The sequence below is a fragment of the Merops nubicus genome, unplaced genomic scaffold (assembly GCF_000691845.1).
Source record: "Merops nubicus isolate BGI_N331 unplaced genomic scaffold, ASM69184v1 scaffold42624, whole genome shotgun sequence".
NCBI classification, from domain to species: domain Eukaryota; kingdom Metazoa; phylum Chordata; class Aves; order Coraciiformes; family Meropidae; genus Merops; species Merops nubicus.
In genome coordinates, this window is record NW_008603028.1 from 1 (window position 1) to 14,272 (window position 14,272).

At 47.5% G+C, this 14,272-nt stretch overlaps 1 protein-coding gene across 1 annotated transcript; it reads right to left on the reverse strand.

Moving 5' to 3' along the window:
- Positions 1–5,109: 5,109 nt before the first annotated feature.
- Positions 5,110–14,092, reverse strand: LOC103771246 (crooked neck-like protein 1; the record flags this gene model as incomplete). The annotated part of the gene is given in 11 exon segments (XM_008938535.1): positions 5,110–5,358; positions 5,698–5,946; positions 6,484–6,585; positions 7,004–7,243; positions 9,628–9,708; positions 10,817–10,876; positions 11,605–11,796; positions 12,417–12,587; positions 13,250–13,428; positions 13,939–14,019; positions 14,022–14,092. Coding segments are annotated over 11 exon segments (1,594 nt in total), but the record flags the coding sequence as incomplete, so codon positions are not given.
- Positions 14,093–14,272: the final 180 nt, after the last annotated feature.

A 14,272-nucleotide genomic window follows, 5' to 3' on the forward strand; every position in this document is an offset into this window, starting at 1 on the left:
TGCCACCTGAGGGGCTGCCAGCTCCCAGCACCAGCAGCAAAACCCCTTTATTTCCCTGACCACAAGCAAATAACTTACAGAAAAGCACACAGCACCCATTAAACAATTGAATGCAACGAAGAAAAAAAACCCTAATAAAAATAATCAAATTATCCTTCCTATAAAGTGAGAAAAAAGAAAGGAGATGGTGTTTTCTCTTTTTAAAAAATACCTAGAAGGAGCTCACATGCTACAGTGTCTTTTGGGTAAGAGAATGGCTGAGAGCTGGCACACCAAGGCACCTTCCCCAGCTTGCTCACGGTGACAGCCAGTAAAAGCAGGTCACCAGTGCCCTGGCTCTGTCTTCTCAGCACCCAGCCTGCACACCAAGGGCACTGTCACGAGAAGAGCTCCTTTTGCCACCACATCCTGCCCACAGATGGGACGTTTCTCAGCTGGAGGCTCTTTGGGAGATTCTTGCCACATGCTGTTTCCTACTGATTAAACTGGGGGGTCTACCTCAAAGCCTGCAAAGATGCTGGCAGACCACGTTCAATCCCATTTCAGCAATGAAAGGTCTGAGAGAAATAAAACTATCACTGTAGGTACCTGGAAAATGAAGCCTTATTAAGCCTGGCCACCTGACTTCTGAATTGCATGAAAGATTAATACTGAAATTGTTGAAAAAAAGCTTCAGTTTTGTGCTCAGTGTAACAAAAGAGTAAGTCTGGCCAGGTACTCTTGGAGAGCACAAGATCTCTGGCTCAAAGTGTCTGCTTTACAGGTGCCTCACATTTCCCAAGGGAAAACAGGACAGAAGTGAACACAAATTGGAACCCCGGGGTTTCCACCTGAGCAGGAGGAGAAACTTGTTTGCTGTGAGGGTGGCTGAGCCTGGAGCAGCTGCCCAGAGAGGCTGTGGAGTCTCCTGCTCTGGAGAGATCCCAAACCCTCCTGGCTGTGACCCTGGGCACCCTGCTATGGGTGACCTGCTGGAAGAGAGGGGTTGGACAAGTGGATCTCCAGAGGCCCCTTCCAACCCTTACCATGTGGGATTCTGTGAAACCTGCATCCATCTGGCACCCCAGCAGTAAGAGAGCCCCTTCCCCTCCCATTGGCTCTCATTTCTCATTCCTACAGGTGACTGCCAGGATGGAGGCCAGGGATGCTGGCTGGCTGGCAGAAGACCTGGACCAGGCACAGCTATGGTGTGGCACTCTGGCACATCCCAGCTCAGGGCATTTCCATCCCCACCGAGAGGGCTGCTCAGCGCTCTACAAGGGGTGATTACAGATCTGTGGGCACAGGACCACCACTGCAGCACCACCTCTCCAAGGGACTATGATTCTGTAGAACTGTAGCATCATTTAGGTTGGAAAAGGCCTTTAAGATCATCAAGCCCAACCATTAACCAAGTTCGGCCAGGATACCACTAAACCAAGTCCCTCAGCTCCACAGCTTTGAAACCCCTCCAGGGATGGGGACTCCACCACTGCCCTGGGCAGCCTGGTCAAGGGCTTGACAACCTTTTCAGAGAAGACATTTTTCCTAGTATCCAACCTAAACCTCTCCTGGCATAACTTGAGGTCTTTTCCTTCTGTCTTTTTTCCCTGGGAGCAGAGCCCGACCCCCCCCCCTGGCTCCAGGCTCCTGTCAGGAGCTGTGCAGAGCCAGAAGGTCTCCCCTGAGCCTCCTTTGCTCCAGGCTCAGCACCCCCAGCTCCCTCAGCTGCTCCTCCCCACACTTGGGCTCTAGACCCTTCCCCAGCAGCTCCGTTGCCCTTCTCTGGCCACACTCCAGCCCATCAAGGTCCTTTGTGTAGTGGCTGCCCAAAACTGTACCCAGACCCACAAGGATGAAATCCATCTCACTCCTCCCAGCGTTTCAGGAGGTCTGCCAGGACGGAGCCCAGCGCGGCAGAGGCCGGTGCCCTGGTCTGTGCTGGTGGCACCACGGGCCTGGCACAGCAGCCCACGCACTGTGCGGTCTTCTACCACCTTAGATGTAATCACACCTCAAGAGATGCCAAAACCTGCTGTAACCAGGCCATTCGTACAGGCACGGAGTTTACGCAGAGAGAACATCTTCAAGTGCTTTCTAACAACACTGGCAGGACTCTGGGTACCCGGGCAGCCAGCGCCGCGTGCGGTGCCAGCGAGAGCCGGAGCCCCACGCGCTGGCCACGGCAGCCTCCGGCTGTGCGAACGTTACGTCAGCAGATAAACTGTGCGTGGCTTGTTATGGAATAAAATGCTCCTGTTTGCCTTTTCCAAGATAAACTTACACTGGGGAGGAGGGGGAGAAGTGAGATGCAAACACGGCTGTGCCTGGGAACATGAACCAAACCTGTCCATCTCCTCAGTGCCCCGGAGGGGGGGACGGTTTTACTGCTAGAGATGTAGCATCCAGCCTCTCAGCCCACATCACCCACTGCCGTGTTTTGGCGTTCAGACAGACAAAGCCAAACCTCAAATCCAAATTCAGAGCGCTGGAAAATCCAGAGCAAGAAGGTGGAGAAGGAGACAAGGACCATAGCCCGGGACTTATGCTGAGCAGTGGGTGCCAGCAGACCCTGGTCTTGTGCTTCACAGGAACACGTCTTTAACCTTGTGAATCCAGGATAGAGACAGGCACGCCCAGAGAGACAGGCTAAGATTCCTGTGCTAAAAGCAGTCCCATGACACTCATCCCTAAGCCTTCTCTACCTCTTTTCCCTGATCTTTTCCCTAGCAGAGGAAAATTTCTGCTTTATCTCCCAGTGTTCTTCCAAGATATTTCCAAGCACTGAGGAAAAAGAGGGAAACTGCACACAAGTCCAAGTGATAGAAATACCCACTGCTCTATCTGTTACATTAGCATCAGGATCAGCTCACTCATTTTTTTCATTTTTTTTTCACTCAGTTTCTACTTTTAAGAACAAAACAAACATCACCCCAATTTTGAGCAGAGATAACTCCAGAAAAATCTGCTGTCACTGTAGCACTGCTGAATCTGATTTTTGTCTCCCCCGGCCCAGTAGATCCTCTCTCTTCTGCCCTCCCTCATAATGTACATGCCTTCATTTTTCTGCTGCCATGTAGCAATTCAGAATCTGCAGGACAAACCACTGCAAAAAGACTCCTTTTCAGCAATTGCCCTCAGAGGCACGGGTGGCTCTACAGCCCCTGGTGCTCAGTGGAGCAGGAGCTCCATCCTCCCGCAGATGTGCTGGGACCACAGCTGTGGCCTCCTGCTACTAAGAGACCAAAGAGAACCACAAACACTCCCTCCTCAAACCACCAAGATGCATGAAAAACTAAAGCCCAGAAGATGTAAGAGTCACTATAAAATTAAAGAAGCAAGATTTTTATCCTAGCAGTATACTCCCCTCAGCTGTAATGCTGGAGCAGCACTGCTTTCCCACACAGGGCTGTAGGAGAATTTAGGGAAAAAAATAGTTGGCACAAGGGTACAGCTGTATTACAGCCACCAGTTGCAGTACTGTAATGAAAAAAAAAAACACTCAACCATAAAGTGTTAAAATAGAAGGTATAAACTGACATAGCTGGCTTGAAAAACACAAACATTTATGTTTTTAACTCAGAAAAACCACTGTTAGCAAGTAACCAAGGACAGTTCCACCAGAGAAGTAATTCTTTTTCTTGCCAACCAAGCCAAAATGAGCAACGACCAAAACAGGGCAGGAAGAACTTAGCAGAGCAGGCAGAGCACTGCACGGACAGGGCTGGTCCCAGGCACTCCAGACAGGCAGAGTCCTGCGCCTGCAGATTTTGGGAGTGGAGTTGGAGCTTCCCCATCATGCTGACTTCCTGGCACTCCCGTTTGCAGGCACATCCTCCTGCCCTGGCCTCGAGGACCATATCCACAAGACCCACAGCCTGCCCAGCCACCCAAGCCCACTACTCACACCCTGACCTTTGGCCATCACCTCCCCGCTCACCCCCCATCTAGAGTTCTCGCCCGATTGGCCGGCCCCACGGCCAGGTGGGTCCCAGCTCTCCTGTTCTGCTGGCGAAGGCCCGTCCCTCCCCCTGGCCCCAGCTGCAGGAGCAGGCTCTGACTGCAACCCCTCCATCCCTCCTTCAGCCCTTCCCCTCGCTGGCAGGGCCAAAGGGAAAACCACCTGGGGGCTCCGTGCCTCGACTGCTCCCCCGGGGCCCGGCCGTCCCCCTTGACCTCCCCCGTGGTGCAGCCCCTGCTCACCCTTCCCTGCACCAGGGGACAGCTCAAGAGCCTCGGCGTTGGAGACGGGGACAGACCTGCCCACGGTGAGGGACAGCCCCAGGCTGGCCAGCTGCTCTGACCACAGCTGGACAGGCCAGATGTGGTCAGACCTGTGGTAACTGCTCAGCCACCAGCAGCTGTCTGAGGCCAGACTCATGGCTCTGGGATTACTGTGGCACACTTCCATTGTTTTGTTAGTGTTGCAGTGAGCGAGGTCCCCAGCTACGGGACTGAGCCTGGGGGCAGGCTGCAAGCAGCTCAGGTAAGTGGACAGGAGGGCTCCTTCCCCACAGGAGGTTTGGGATGGGAAAGCTGAGGCTCAACATTTGGTGCCCAGGAAGTACAAAAAACATGGAGAAGCTTGCACTGCTTCTGTTTCACCTCCCAATTGATTATTTACAGAAGAACACATTGCCAAGATATTCAAATATTAAAACACAGGCTGTGTGGTACTGATTTCTACACATTTGTCTTCTAAGGGTTAGTTTCAGTGTATGTAACTTCCATTATTGTCTCTCCTGAACCATCTCCTGGGAGAAAAGCTCACTTGTAGGAAGTTGAACAGGTTGCAGTTGATAGGATTTATTGTTTTCAACTACCCTCCTGATCAATAAGTATTTTACAGAATTACTGTGAAAATCAATGGGGAATGGTTAGAGACTTCTCTCTCGTTGGCACGTTAATACCTGTGATAGTTTGTGGGAGGCTTAGGGCAGCAGGTCTTGTGCTAAAAACAAAGCTGCTGCCCAGTCCCCTCCAGTTCTCAGACCACTGCTCAGACCCACAGGCTCCTGCACTCACCCTGGGACCTTCCCTTAGAACTGCTGGAAATCAACAGATGATTAGAAGGAGTCAACTCCAACGTGGTGCTTCCTTTTCAAACAAAAAACATCAAGTCAATCATAGTAAAACTCTTCAAATACATTTATTTGTCACCAATGAAAATACTATACAATCCCCAGGAAAGGGGTGGGGAAAGGCAATGGATTAAGACTGGCTCTCATCAATGTCTTTGTCTGGGTCCATCTCGGCAGCTTCGCTCTCCTGTTGCTGTTTCTTCCAGAGTTTAGCCATGGCAAGCAGTTTGAGATTAGGCTGATTGGCAGTATCTTCTGGGAAAATATAATCATAGTACTCCTCCCAGCCAGCATCAGACTAGGGAAAAAAATACCACAGAGCAAGTTTAATTTGCATGTTTCACATTAGCTATTAAAAGATGCTCCTAGTAACAGTGAGGTAAAATTAAAATCACTGTTTGTTTGTTACACCACAAGCAGGAGCTGAAAGCAACGTGCAGAATGAGAGCAGGGCAGTACCACTGCTGAAGAGCAGGGAGCTCAGCAGCATGTTGCAGACCCATGTTTTTTTTTCCATTACTGCAGTAAAACTGGTAGGCAGTTCAAGCACCCACCACAGCCAAGTTTTTGTGTCCCAGACCCCAGCACAGAGCCACCAGGGCTTCCAGGCAGCTACTTGTGTCATTTCTCCTCTTACCCCATCTTCAGCCTGCAGTTTTCTCCTCTTCTTTATTTTTTCAGGCATAAGTTTATCTATCCTCTCTTTAGTGGCATCTGTTCCAAACTCCTCCTCAAAGCTCCTCCAGGATTCCAGCAGCATGACTCTCTCCTCCTTCTCCTCACAGTTTCGCATGGCCTTATTAGCCTCTTCGTAAATCTGCCGGCACCTCGACAAGCTCTCCTCCCTTCCTGCAGACAGCTCAAACTGTGCAAAGCTGATCCATACCTGGGGGGAGGCAAACCAAAGCCAAGCTGAAACCTCCGTCCTCAACTCTGAGAGGTAAGGGACAGTTTATAAAAAGCAGAGGTCAGCGCCAGTCAAAAGGCCGTTTCAGAAGCAGGTATCTGGGAAGTTCACGCTCCTGCCACGTGTGCAAGGTGTGCCTCACTTTGGCAAGGCAGAAAAGTCACAGAAGCCACGCTGACCAATTCCTTGCAGTTGTTCTGGGTCATGACAACATCTGCATTTAGTCAAATGACTGCACCAAACTACACTGGAAAAAAATCACAACTGTTTTCTCCTTGCCATATTTTTGCCACTCAAATTCCAAAGCTCCTGAGCAGGCAGAGGGCTGCTTGGAAAGGCCTTGCTTCATGTAAGATACGTCTGCTCTGATATGTAAATTAGAAATATCCTTCCCCTCTTCACGGCAGAGGCCTGAACTGCAGTTTGCTGCTGGTTTGGAGAAGCCAGGCAGCAGCAGCAGCCAGGGGTCTCCATGCCCCTCCCGAGCAGCTCTGTGCCCTGGGCCACCACAGGTACCTTAACGTGCTGTGTCCGCTGAAGCAGCCTGCGGTACAGATTCCGTGTCTTCTCATACTCCTCTTGCTCTATTTCAAAGTCAATGTAGGATTTCCAAAGAACCTGCAAAAAAGAAGACTCTCCTTATGCTCATAGCACACCGAGAGAACAGGTGGGGGGAAGAAAAAAGGAAGAAAGAGGAAAAGCATGAATAAATGCAACATTTCCCTAAAAAAAAAAAAATTCCAGAGATCAGAGCATCTATAGACCGCACATCCAGGATCATGAGTAAGCAATATCCAATCTCACACGGTCCACTCAGCTTACTCCTGGGAGCCTGCTCCTCCCTCCACGTTCTATCATGGCTCTCACAGCCCTGCGTACCCTGCCAAGAAACAGATGCTCAGTTGATGAGACACAGGCTAAGCCACTGCGGTGAGCAGTCCCGTTCAAGCTGGCAGATGATTTCCACCCTAATTAGGCAGGCTGTGCACCAAAGCCCTCGGAGCTGTGCGGGCTGTAAGGCTCACCTGCCCCTTACCTCTGGCATGTCCAGCCGCGGCTGGCTAATGGCCAGCTCGTATATGGCACGGGCTCGGTCGATGTCCCCGAGGATGGTCTCCAGCTCAGCAAACTTGATCCAGGAGGTGCAGTTCTCTGGTGCAAACTCCAGGAACTTCTCATACAGCTTCCGGCAGCGATCGAATTCCCGCAGCTGTAACTCCAGCTCAATATAGCCTTTGAACAGTTTGTTTTTCGGGCATTTACCTATGGATGTCCCCTGTTAAGAAAAAAGAAGCGGACAAAAAAAAAGAAATACACTTAAAGATCTTGCAGGACTAAAACCCATTCTGTTTTCTAAACATCTGTTTATTCTCCACTATTTTATCTAAAATTCATTTTTAAGCAGTGTTTGTTTTTCAAGACTCTGGCAAGGGCCAGTGTAAATTCCAGCCAGTGTTTGCAGAACAGGCCTGCATCCACACACACCCACAAAAGCTCTAAAAGCAGAAAGCATTTTAACTTGTGACACTTCTATGCAACGTGGATTCCTCAAAGCATGCGCTGAAACTCACCCTGGCTCATGAACACTCCACCTTGCATCAAGCGTTTGCAGAAAGCACAGTACCAGTCCCCCATGTCAGCAGTTCCCCAAGTACCTCATAAAGCAAATTAGATCAAGAGAAACTGTCTCCTGGAGCAGCACAGCTGATCCTCACCACAGAGAGAACTGTCCACGCTCCCCACCTGCTGCCCGACGGCAAACGATGCTTTAAAAACATACCACCTGCTTGATAGGCTTCAGCATCTGAAGAAAACTGTCCTAAGTCACGGTGCCAAGCTGTGAGAAAGCAGCTTCTGATTCTTGAGTTGTGCCTCTTTTAAAGCACGAGCTGAGAATGGGCATATCTGGGACAGACAGAGAGAGCTCCCCTCTCTGAGTCACTTCTGTAGACAAGTAACATTACTTGTGAAGCATTGCAGCCTCGGCTCCCTCAAACCGATGGGAATTAAGTCACTTGAGATCAAAGTCCCCTACTACAAATTTTTCTGCACAGCCTTCCTACTCACTGTTCATCTTGGCACTAATTAAAAAATATGGAAGAAACCACCACATGGGAGTATCAATTTGGTCACCATTATGGCCCTCCAGCTCTGCAAATGTCTTTTCTATTTCAACATATGCTCAGCCCTTCCCCACACTATCTTCTTAACCAGCACATGCTCCAGCCATTCTCCTGTCTCCCAGCCCCAGCACCTCTCAGGCCCTGGGAAAACAAAGCATCCACACGCCACCTGCAGCCAGTGAAAATAAGGCAGAGCATGGCCCTGTCTGCACGCTGAGGAGAGCTCCAGCATCAAGGGCTGGACGTTCTCCTCTGCATGCTGACACGTGGGGACCTCGCCTTAGGACAGGAGCAAGGCTACTCCCCAAGGAGGTGGTTCAAAGTCAACCCACTGCTAAAGAAATTAACTGCTTGTCAAACTGTGTCCAGTCCAAAAACCAGTATTCTGGCTGCAGCAGCAAAAACTGGTTTCCAAAATAAAAAATGTGACCTACTTAAAAAAAAAAAACCCATCTGGCAAAGAAATTAAACAAGAACATCAAAAAAGATCAACAAAAGAGAAGCCTAAAAGAAACTGAGGACACTCACTATTTCTAGATGGGCCCAGGCACCCTTTTCAGAATCACCATAATGTTAGAAAAAGGCAGCCAGAAGCAGGGTGCTGACTGGTGACTGTGGTCATGTTGAGTGATGGTTTCACAAGCCAGGCTGAACAGCAGCAACGCTTCAGGACCTATGGTTGTCTTCTCCTGCAGGGAGACAGTAGCAGTATCCCAGAGGACTTAACTTCTCCACCTTTTTCTGGTCACGTGCAGGAGTCCAGCTCAAGAGACAAAGCTCTCCTAGCACCCTCGGGGCAGAACGGCTCCAGAGTCAGCTACAGAAGGCCCACTCTCATTTATGCTCTTCTCACTGCTGTGCCATGGTCTGGTGGAAGCCTCATTGGCTTCCTTTAAAGTCAAATCCAACATTAGCTTTCTCTGAAAATTTCTAATGTTATCACTGAGCTTATTCAGAATACCTGAACTGAAGGGAAAGGAAGTTTTTCATTCCAAAAGGCTCTGCTGCCAAAACATACTCCATTGATCCCTGAGATGCTGACATTCACACAGTGAATTCACACAGAAGCTCTTGAGCCTGCCCAAAGACCCCACAACTGCTTCTATCAGCAGCCTGGTAGCTGGGACTCAAAACACTCCATTCAGCAGGTCTTAATTTCTGAGAGGCAGACACTCCTACTGATTTGAAATGCTTTTTAAACTGCTATTGTTAGTACAAGTATCATTTAAACAAATCAGCAGCAGTTAAAAACTTCCAAGTGCACTAAGCTGATTTGGGTGCTCTTGCATTCAAACACGTGTTCTGCCAGCTGAGAGGAGAAAGCTGCATTCCTCCCTGCCTGTGGCTAACTCTCCATATCAAACTATTCTTCTTTTGAAATCATACACAAGACAAAGACCAGTCCCTGCAGACTTCCCAAACGCTTTCTTTAAGTGGATTAAACCAGCAGTTTATAAAGGACAGTTTAAGATCTTTCATGCCATTCCCTTGTTGCTGTTAAGTCAGTAAAGTCAATTATGGAACAACAAAAGCTTACCAAAGCTCTTCTGGCAAGTGGAAGATTCTTCTGGCGTATTTCAAATTGGGCATACAGCAACCAGATTTTGGCAAACGTAAACTGAAAAAAAAAGAACAAGGTGAGGCCAAGGCTAGAAGCTTAGTAAATAATGCTGTTCTTTAAAGAGAACAAACACACTGTCTGTATTTTCCCATTGAAAAGTTGAGAGTTCCTAACCCAAAACAACCTCTCTAGAACTAAACAATACACTTCATTATGGAGAAAAGTAAAAATAAGCAGGACCAGCCTTCTTAAAGGAAGAAAATGGTCCATTGACCAATTGCTTGGTAAAATATCAGCTACTGTGGAATCAATTAACAGCTAATCAACTCAAATTAATTAGAGATTAACCCTAATCTACACAGTTGATACTCAGATGACATAACAAATTAGAAAACGAAGTCCACAAACTAAGTTTTTTTGACATTCCAAGGTAATGCTGATTTATTGTTTGAAGGGCTTGGCCACGTGGATATTTTAGTTAAAGCTCACTGGCAAAAAAACCACAAACCCAAAAAATCAGTCTTAAAAATAGATTGTAATGAGGAATATACACCTGAAAAATGGTTTATCATATGCATCCCCCTCATCTGGGACCATGCAGAAAGTTATAGCAGTTGCTATAAAAGGTGGTTCCCACCTAAAGCAGAACCACAGGTTCTGCAGGGATAACAAGCAACTAGGCTGAGAGCACCTATAAGAGGACCATATTTTTGAGGTTCTTCCTTGAGGAAGAAAACAAGTAAGTAAAATAACAGTTAAGAGTTCTTCCCTGCTGTTTACTAGCACTGGACTATACCCTGACTTATGTCATATCAGTTTCTTAGAGTGTACTTCATAATTTAAAAATAGTAGAGGAACACTTGCATTGTGTGTGTGAGGAAATCTGACAGTAGTGTCAGTCTCTTTCCCACTGATAACATGTGTCACAGCCAGTTAACACCTTAGCTTGGAAAAAACAAACAAACAAAACCAAGCCTATCAATTTTAAAGAAAAAGATTATGAGAAAATGAAAGGAATCTCTGAAGTCCCAAGCAGAGTCTTCATGAATGTAGTAGTAGCCATTTTGAGCTGCTTATGTGCTGGAACTTGAGGGGAAAGGCAAGGGGAGACTCTCCTGCCAGGCACTGCAGAGCAGGCGTGGGTGCAGCCTGCTGGAGGCCATACCTTCTTGTGGGGCAGCAGCTCGATGCACGCCTGGTACACCTGCCGGGTCCGCTCCGCGTCCTGCAACGACAGCACGAGTGAACACTGCTCTCTGCTGAGGGGACACGCTCTGGGTTCTGCAGTGATTGCAACACTGAAGAACAGTGCTTTTAAATCAGGTTGTTTAGAACCATGCATACGTAAAGTATGAGTACCTGCTTAACATGCACAGCTCAAAGATGGAAACTTCTGGGAGTCAGTAAGGGCCAGCTTTCGAAAACAAGACTCGACACCAGGAATTAGACAGTGCAATCAGTAGCACCCCTGCTTTGGGGGGAAAAAGGTCTTTTCTCCCGTCACAGACATTTTCAAATGTACACTGCACTACAATTTTGTGAAATAAAGAGCAGCTACAACGTTGTGACTGATAACAGAAGAAATGCTTATGCAGCCTCAAAAGGCCACTACAGCGAGGCTCTGCTTCACAGAGCAGCTTCACAGCTTTGCTAAATAACTTTCACAAGCTCAGGTCCTAGAACAGACAGTTGAGCTGGGGTTAGAAAGTTATTTCTGCTTCTATTGTCAGTGCGTTTTTGGATTAATTGGAGTGAAACTGGCATATCTTGTTCCCCTGGCCATGGGAGGGGAAAAAAAATCCTACTTAAATAGCAAATCCTTGTAGCTAGCTACACAAAACAAGTAAGACATAGTATTTTTAGCTCTCAGTCTTCTTGTTAAATTACCTACCCCTATTTAATAGAAAGAAAATATTTGGACAGGAAGGAAAAAAATGAGTTCTTACTACTTGCCTTTGCCTCCAGCTCTTCATATAGTGCATAGTTAATCCAGAGATAGATGTATCTTTTCCAGTGCCTCTTCTCCTTGACTGGGGGCACGTTGGCAATGGCTCTTTCATACACTTCTCGGACTGTCTCCGCATCCGCATCGCTTTCGACTAACCTCAGGTAGTCAAACCATGCATCATAGTTATGTGGATTTGCCTTCCAGAGAAATGGGAAAGACACCTCAGTAACTACAACTAAGAGACCCTGTTCCTTTACCTTGTTTTTATTCAGAATTTCCCCTTCAAAATATCAGAGTATTAACAAGAAATGTCAGTCTCAGGTATGCTAAAGCTTTTGGGCTGAAGTGCATTTCTTTCTTTATTTTACCTACAAACATTCTTTAAGTGAAGGCAAACAAATGGGACTGTGAGAAGGGAAGAGGAAATGATAAAGTAGGCAGTACCCAGTGAATAGCAGGTAGGTGTGGCACGCCTGCTCCCCACACAGGTATTTACACAGAGGTGAGGAGTCCTGTGACAGTTACTGCACAGTAAGTTACAAACTAATCCCCCAAGATGACTGTGAAGGGTACTGAGCTCCGAGTTCAATTAAACTTTGGCTCCACGAGGTATGTTAGAATGCAGACACCAAAAAGCAATGAATGCAAGTATCATTCTCTCCCCCATGGAGGAATTCTGCCTCCAAAAAAGAACAGTGTTCTCTCGGCACTTTCTTGGCCTAGAGTAATGTAAAATTTCTGTCTAGCATGAGACATTCATGTACCTCAAGCAGCAGCTGGATGGAGGATGAGCCCAGAGGACAGTTGTGACACCTACCTTCACTTCTTCTTCATACTGGAATCTCCTCTTGCTGACTATGATGTCTTCAATTCCCCTTCTGTCTCCAAACTTCTTCTCAAAGATGGTGTAATTCTTGAAGAGATTTTGGGCATCCTGCTTTGGAATTCTATCCAAGGCGTACTTGTAGATCACCCTTACTCTTTCAAACTGAAAGTATTAAACATCACTTGAGTAATATTTACAAAGTGACTCCTGCCCTCCCCCACAATTCCTCAAGGAGATTTTGGCAATATTTGATGGAATACAAAATCATAGAATATCTCAATGTAAATGTCTGCTATAGGACAGGACTTACAGATCTCTCTGAAGAGTAAACTTTGGAGGGGGAAAAAAAAAAAAAAACAAACCAAGCATAAAATTCTGCAAATACTAAACCCCACCTTACTCATAGATTTGGAATATTTAGAATATTTTTACAAGGTCACGGTTCATAGAATGTTTTGGATTCCTAAATGGCACTTTTAAAGAGACTATCTGGGATAAACATGATTAGTTCAGGTTTTTTTGTATGACCTCTCAGACACTTAATGAATGTGAAAATATGTATTTGATCTGATGACACTATTTTCTGGCTTGGCAGACCTGGTGCCCCCTTTTCCTAGAATGTATTTCCTTGATATTGCCAAAAGGCAAATAGAGGCCAAGCAAAAAATTGTCTCTGTGACTCAGACTACAATAATAGCATCTTATAAGGTGCTGAAATACACAAGTACTGCAGTTAATGTTAAGTGGCCTTGAATTTGGTATCTGAAAAGAAATCTTGTGGAGATGGCTGACGTTGGTGTGACGTGTTATCAAGAAGGCCCTACCTCTTTCTGGTTCTCCTCAAATTTTGCAAAAGCCACATAGAGGTGCTCGTCCATGTGCTCCTCCCCGAAGAAGTCCACGGCCCGCTCGTACACCCTCCTGGCGTGGGCGAAGTAGCTGTGCCTCTCCTCGAAGCGCGCGTACTTGATCCAGTTCCTCACCTCGGGGTGCACCAGCACGAGTGCAGCTGTGTTAAAGAAACGTCCTGCCTGCACTGGGCTGCCCAGCTCTGCTCCTCCCGAAGGCCGCGGGGCCACGGGCTACAGGAAATGACTCCTGTGGGTGGCACGTGCAAGAAATGCAGTTGGGAAGAAGACAAAACTGCTTTAAGCACACACAGGCTTTGGGGCTTACTGAGAACCTGAAACTTTAAAAGGTATAAAAATCAGGCCAGGGTCAGGGAGAAGTTTGCCGAGATGTCTGGAACAAATGATAACTTCACCACTGTGGAAGCATGAGAGCTGTTAAATCTACACTGTTGTGGCAGGATGTATATTTACTTAGCTGAACTTGGAGGCATATACTACACATGCCTTTAACACCTCCTGGCGGCTCTTGGTGTGGTGGTGACTCCCAACACACTGCAGTAAACACGGGCACAGGGACATAGCTGGAGACAGAATAAGTAAGAGAAAAAGGAAGGATGCAGGCCCAAAGTAGAGCAGGTGTTGCAATGTACTAAAAAGGATATATCTCTCATAAATGGTGCGTGCCCTGTCCACCTCCTTGTATCTCAGCTCGAAGTTAATGTAGGAATGCCAGGCTTGCTCCTAATCCAGCGCTCAAACACCTGGCGTGACCCAGCCACGTTCCCCAGCATCTCTTCCATGTACGTGTATTTGTACCTTGGGAAACAAGACCAAGGCTTCACAGTCACTCAGGGAACACATAATTCACAAGGACATTTGTCAGTGCTTAAGACCATTGCTGAGGCTTCTTCACCTGCTGCCCACCCGCACCCAGAGAGGCCCCCAGGCGCCGCTGTGGCCGGCAGCACGCGGGCACACACACACACACACACACAC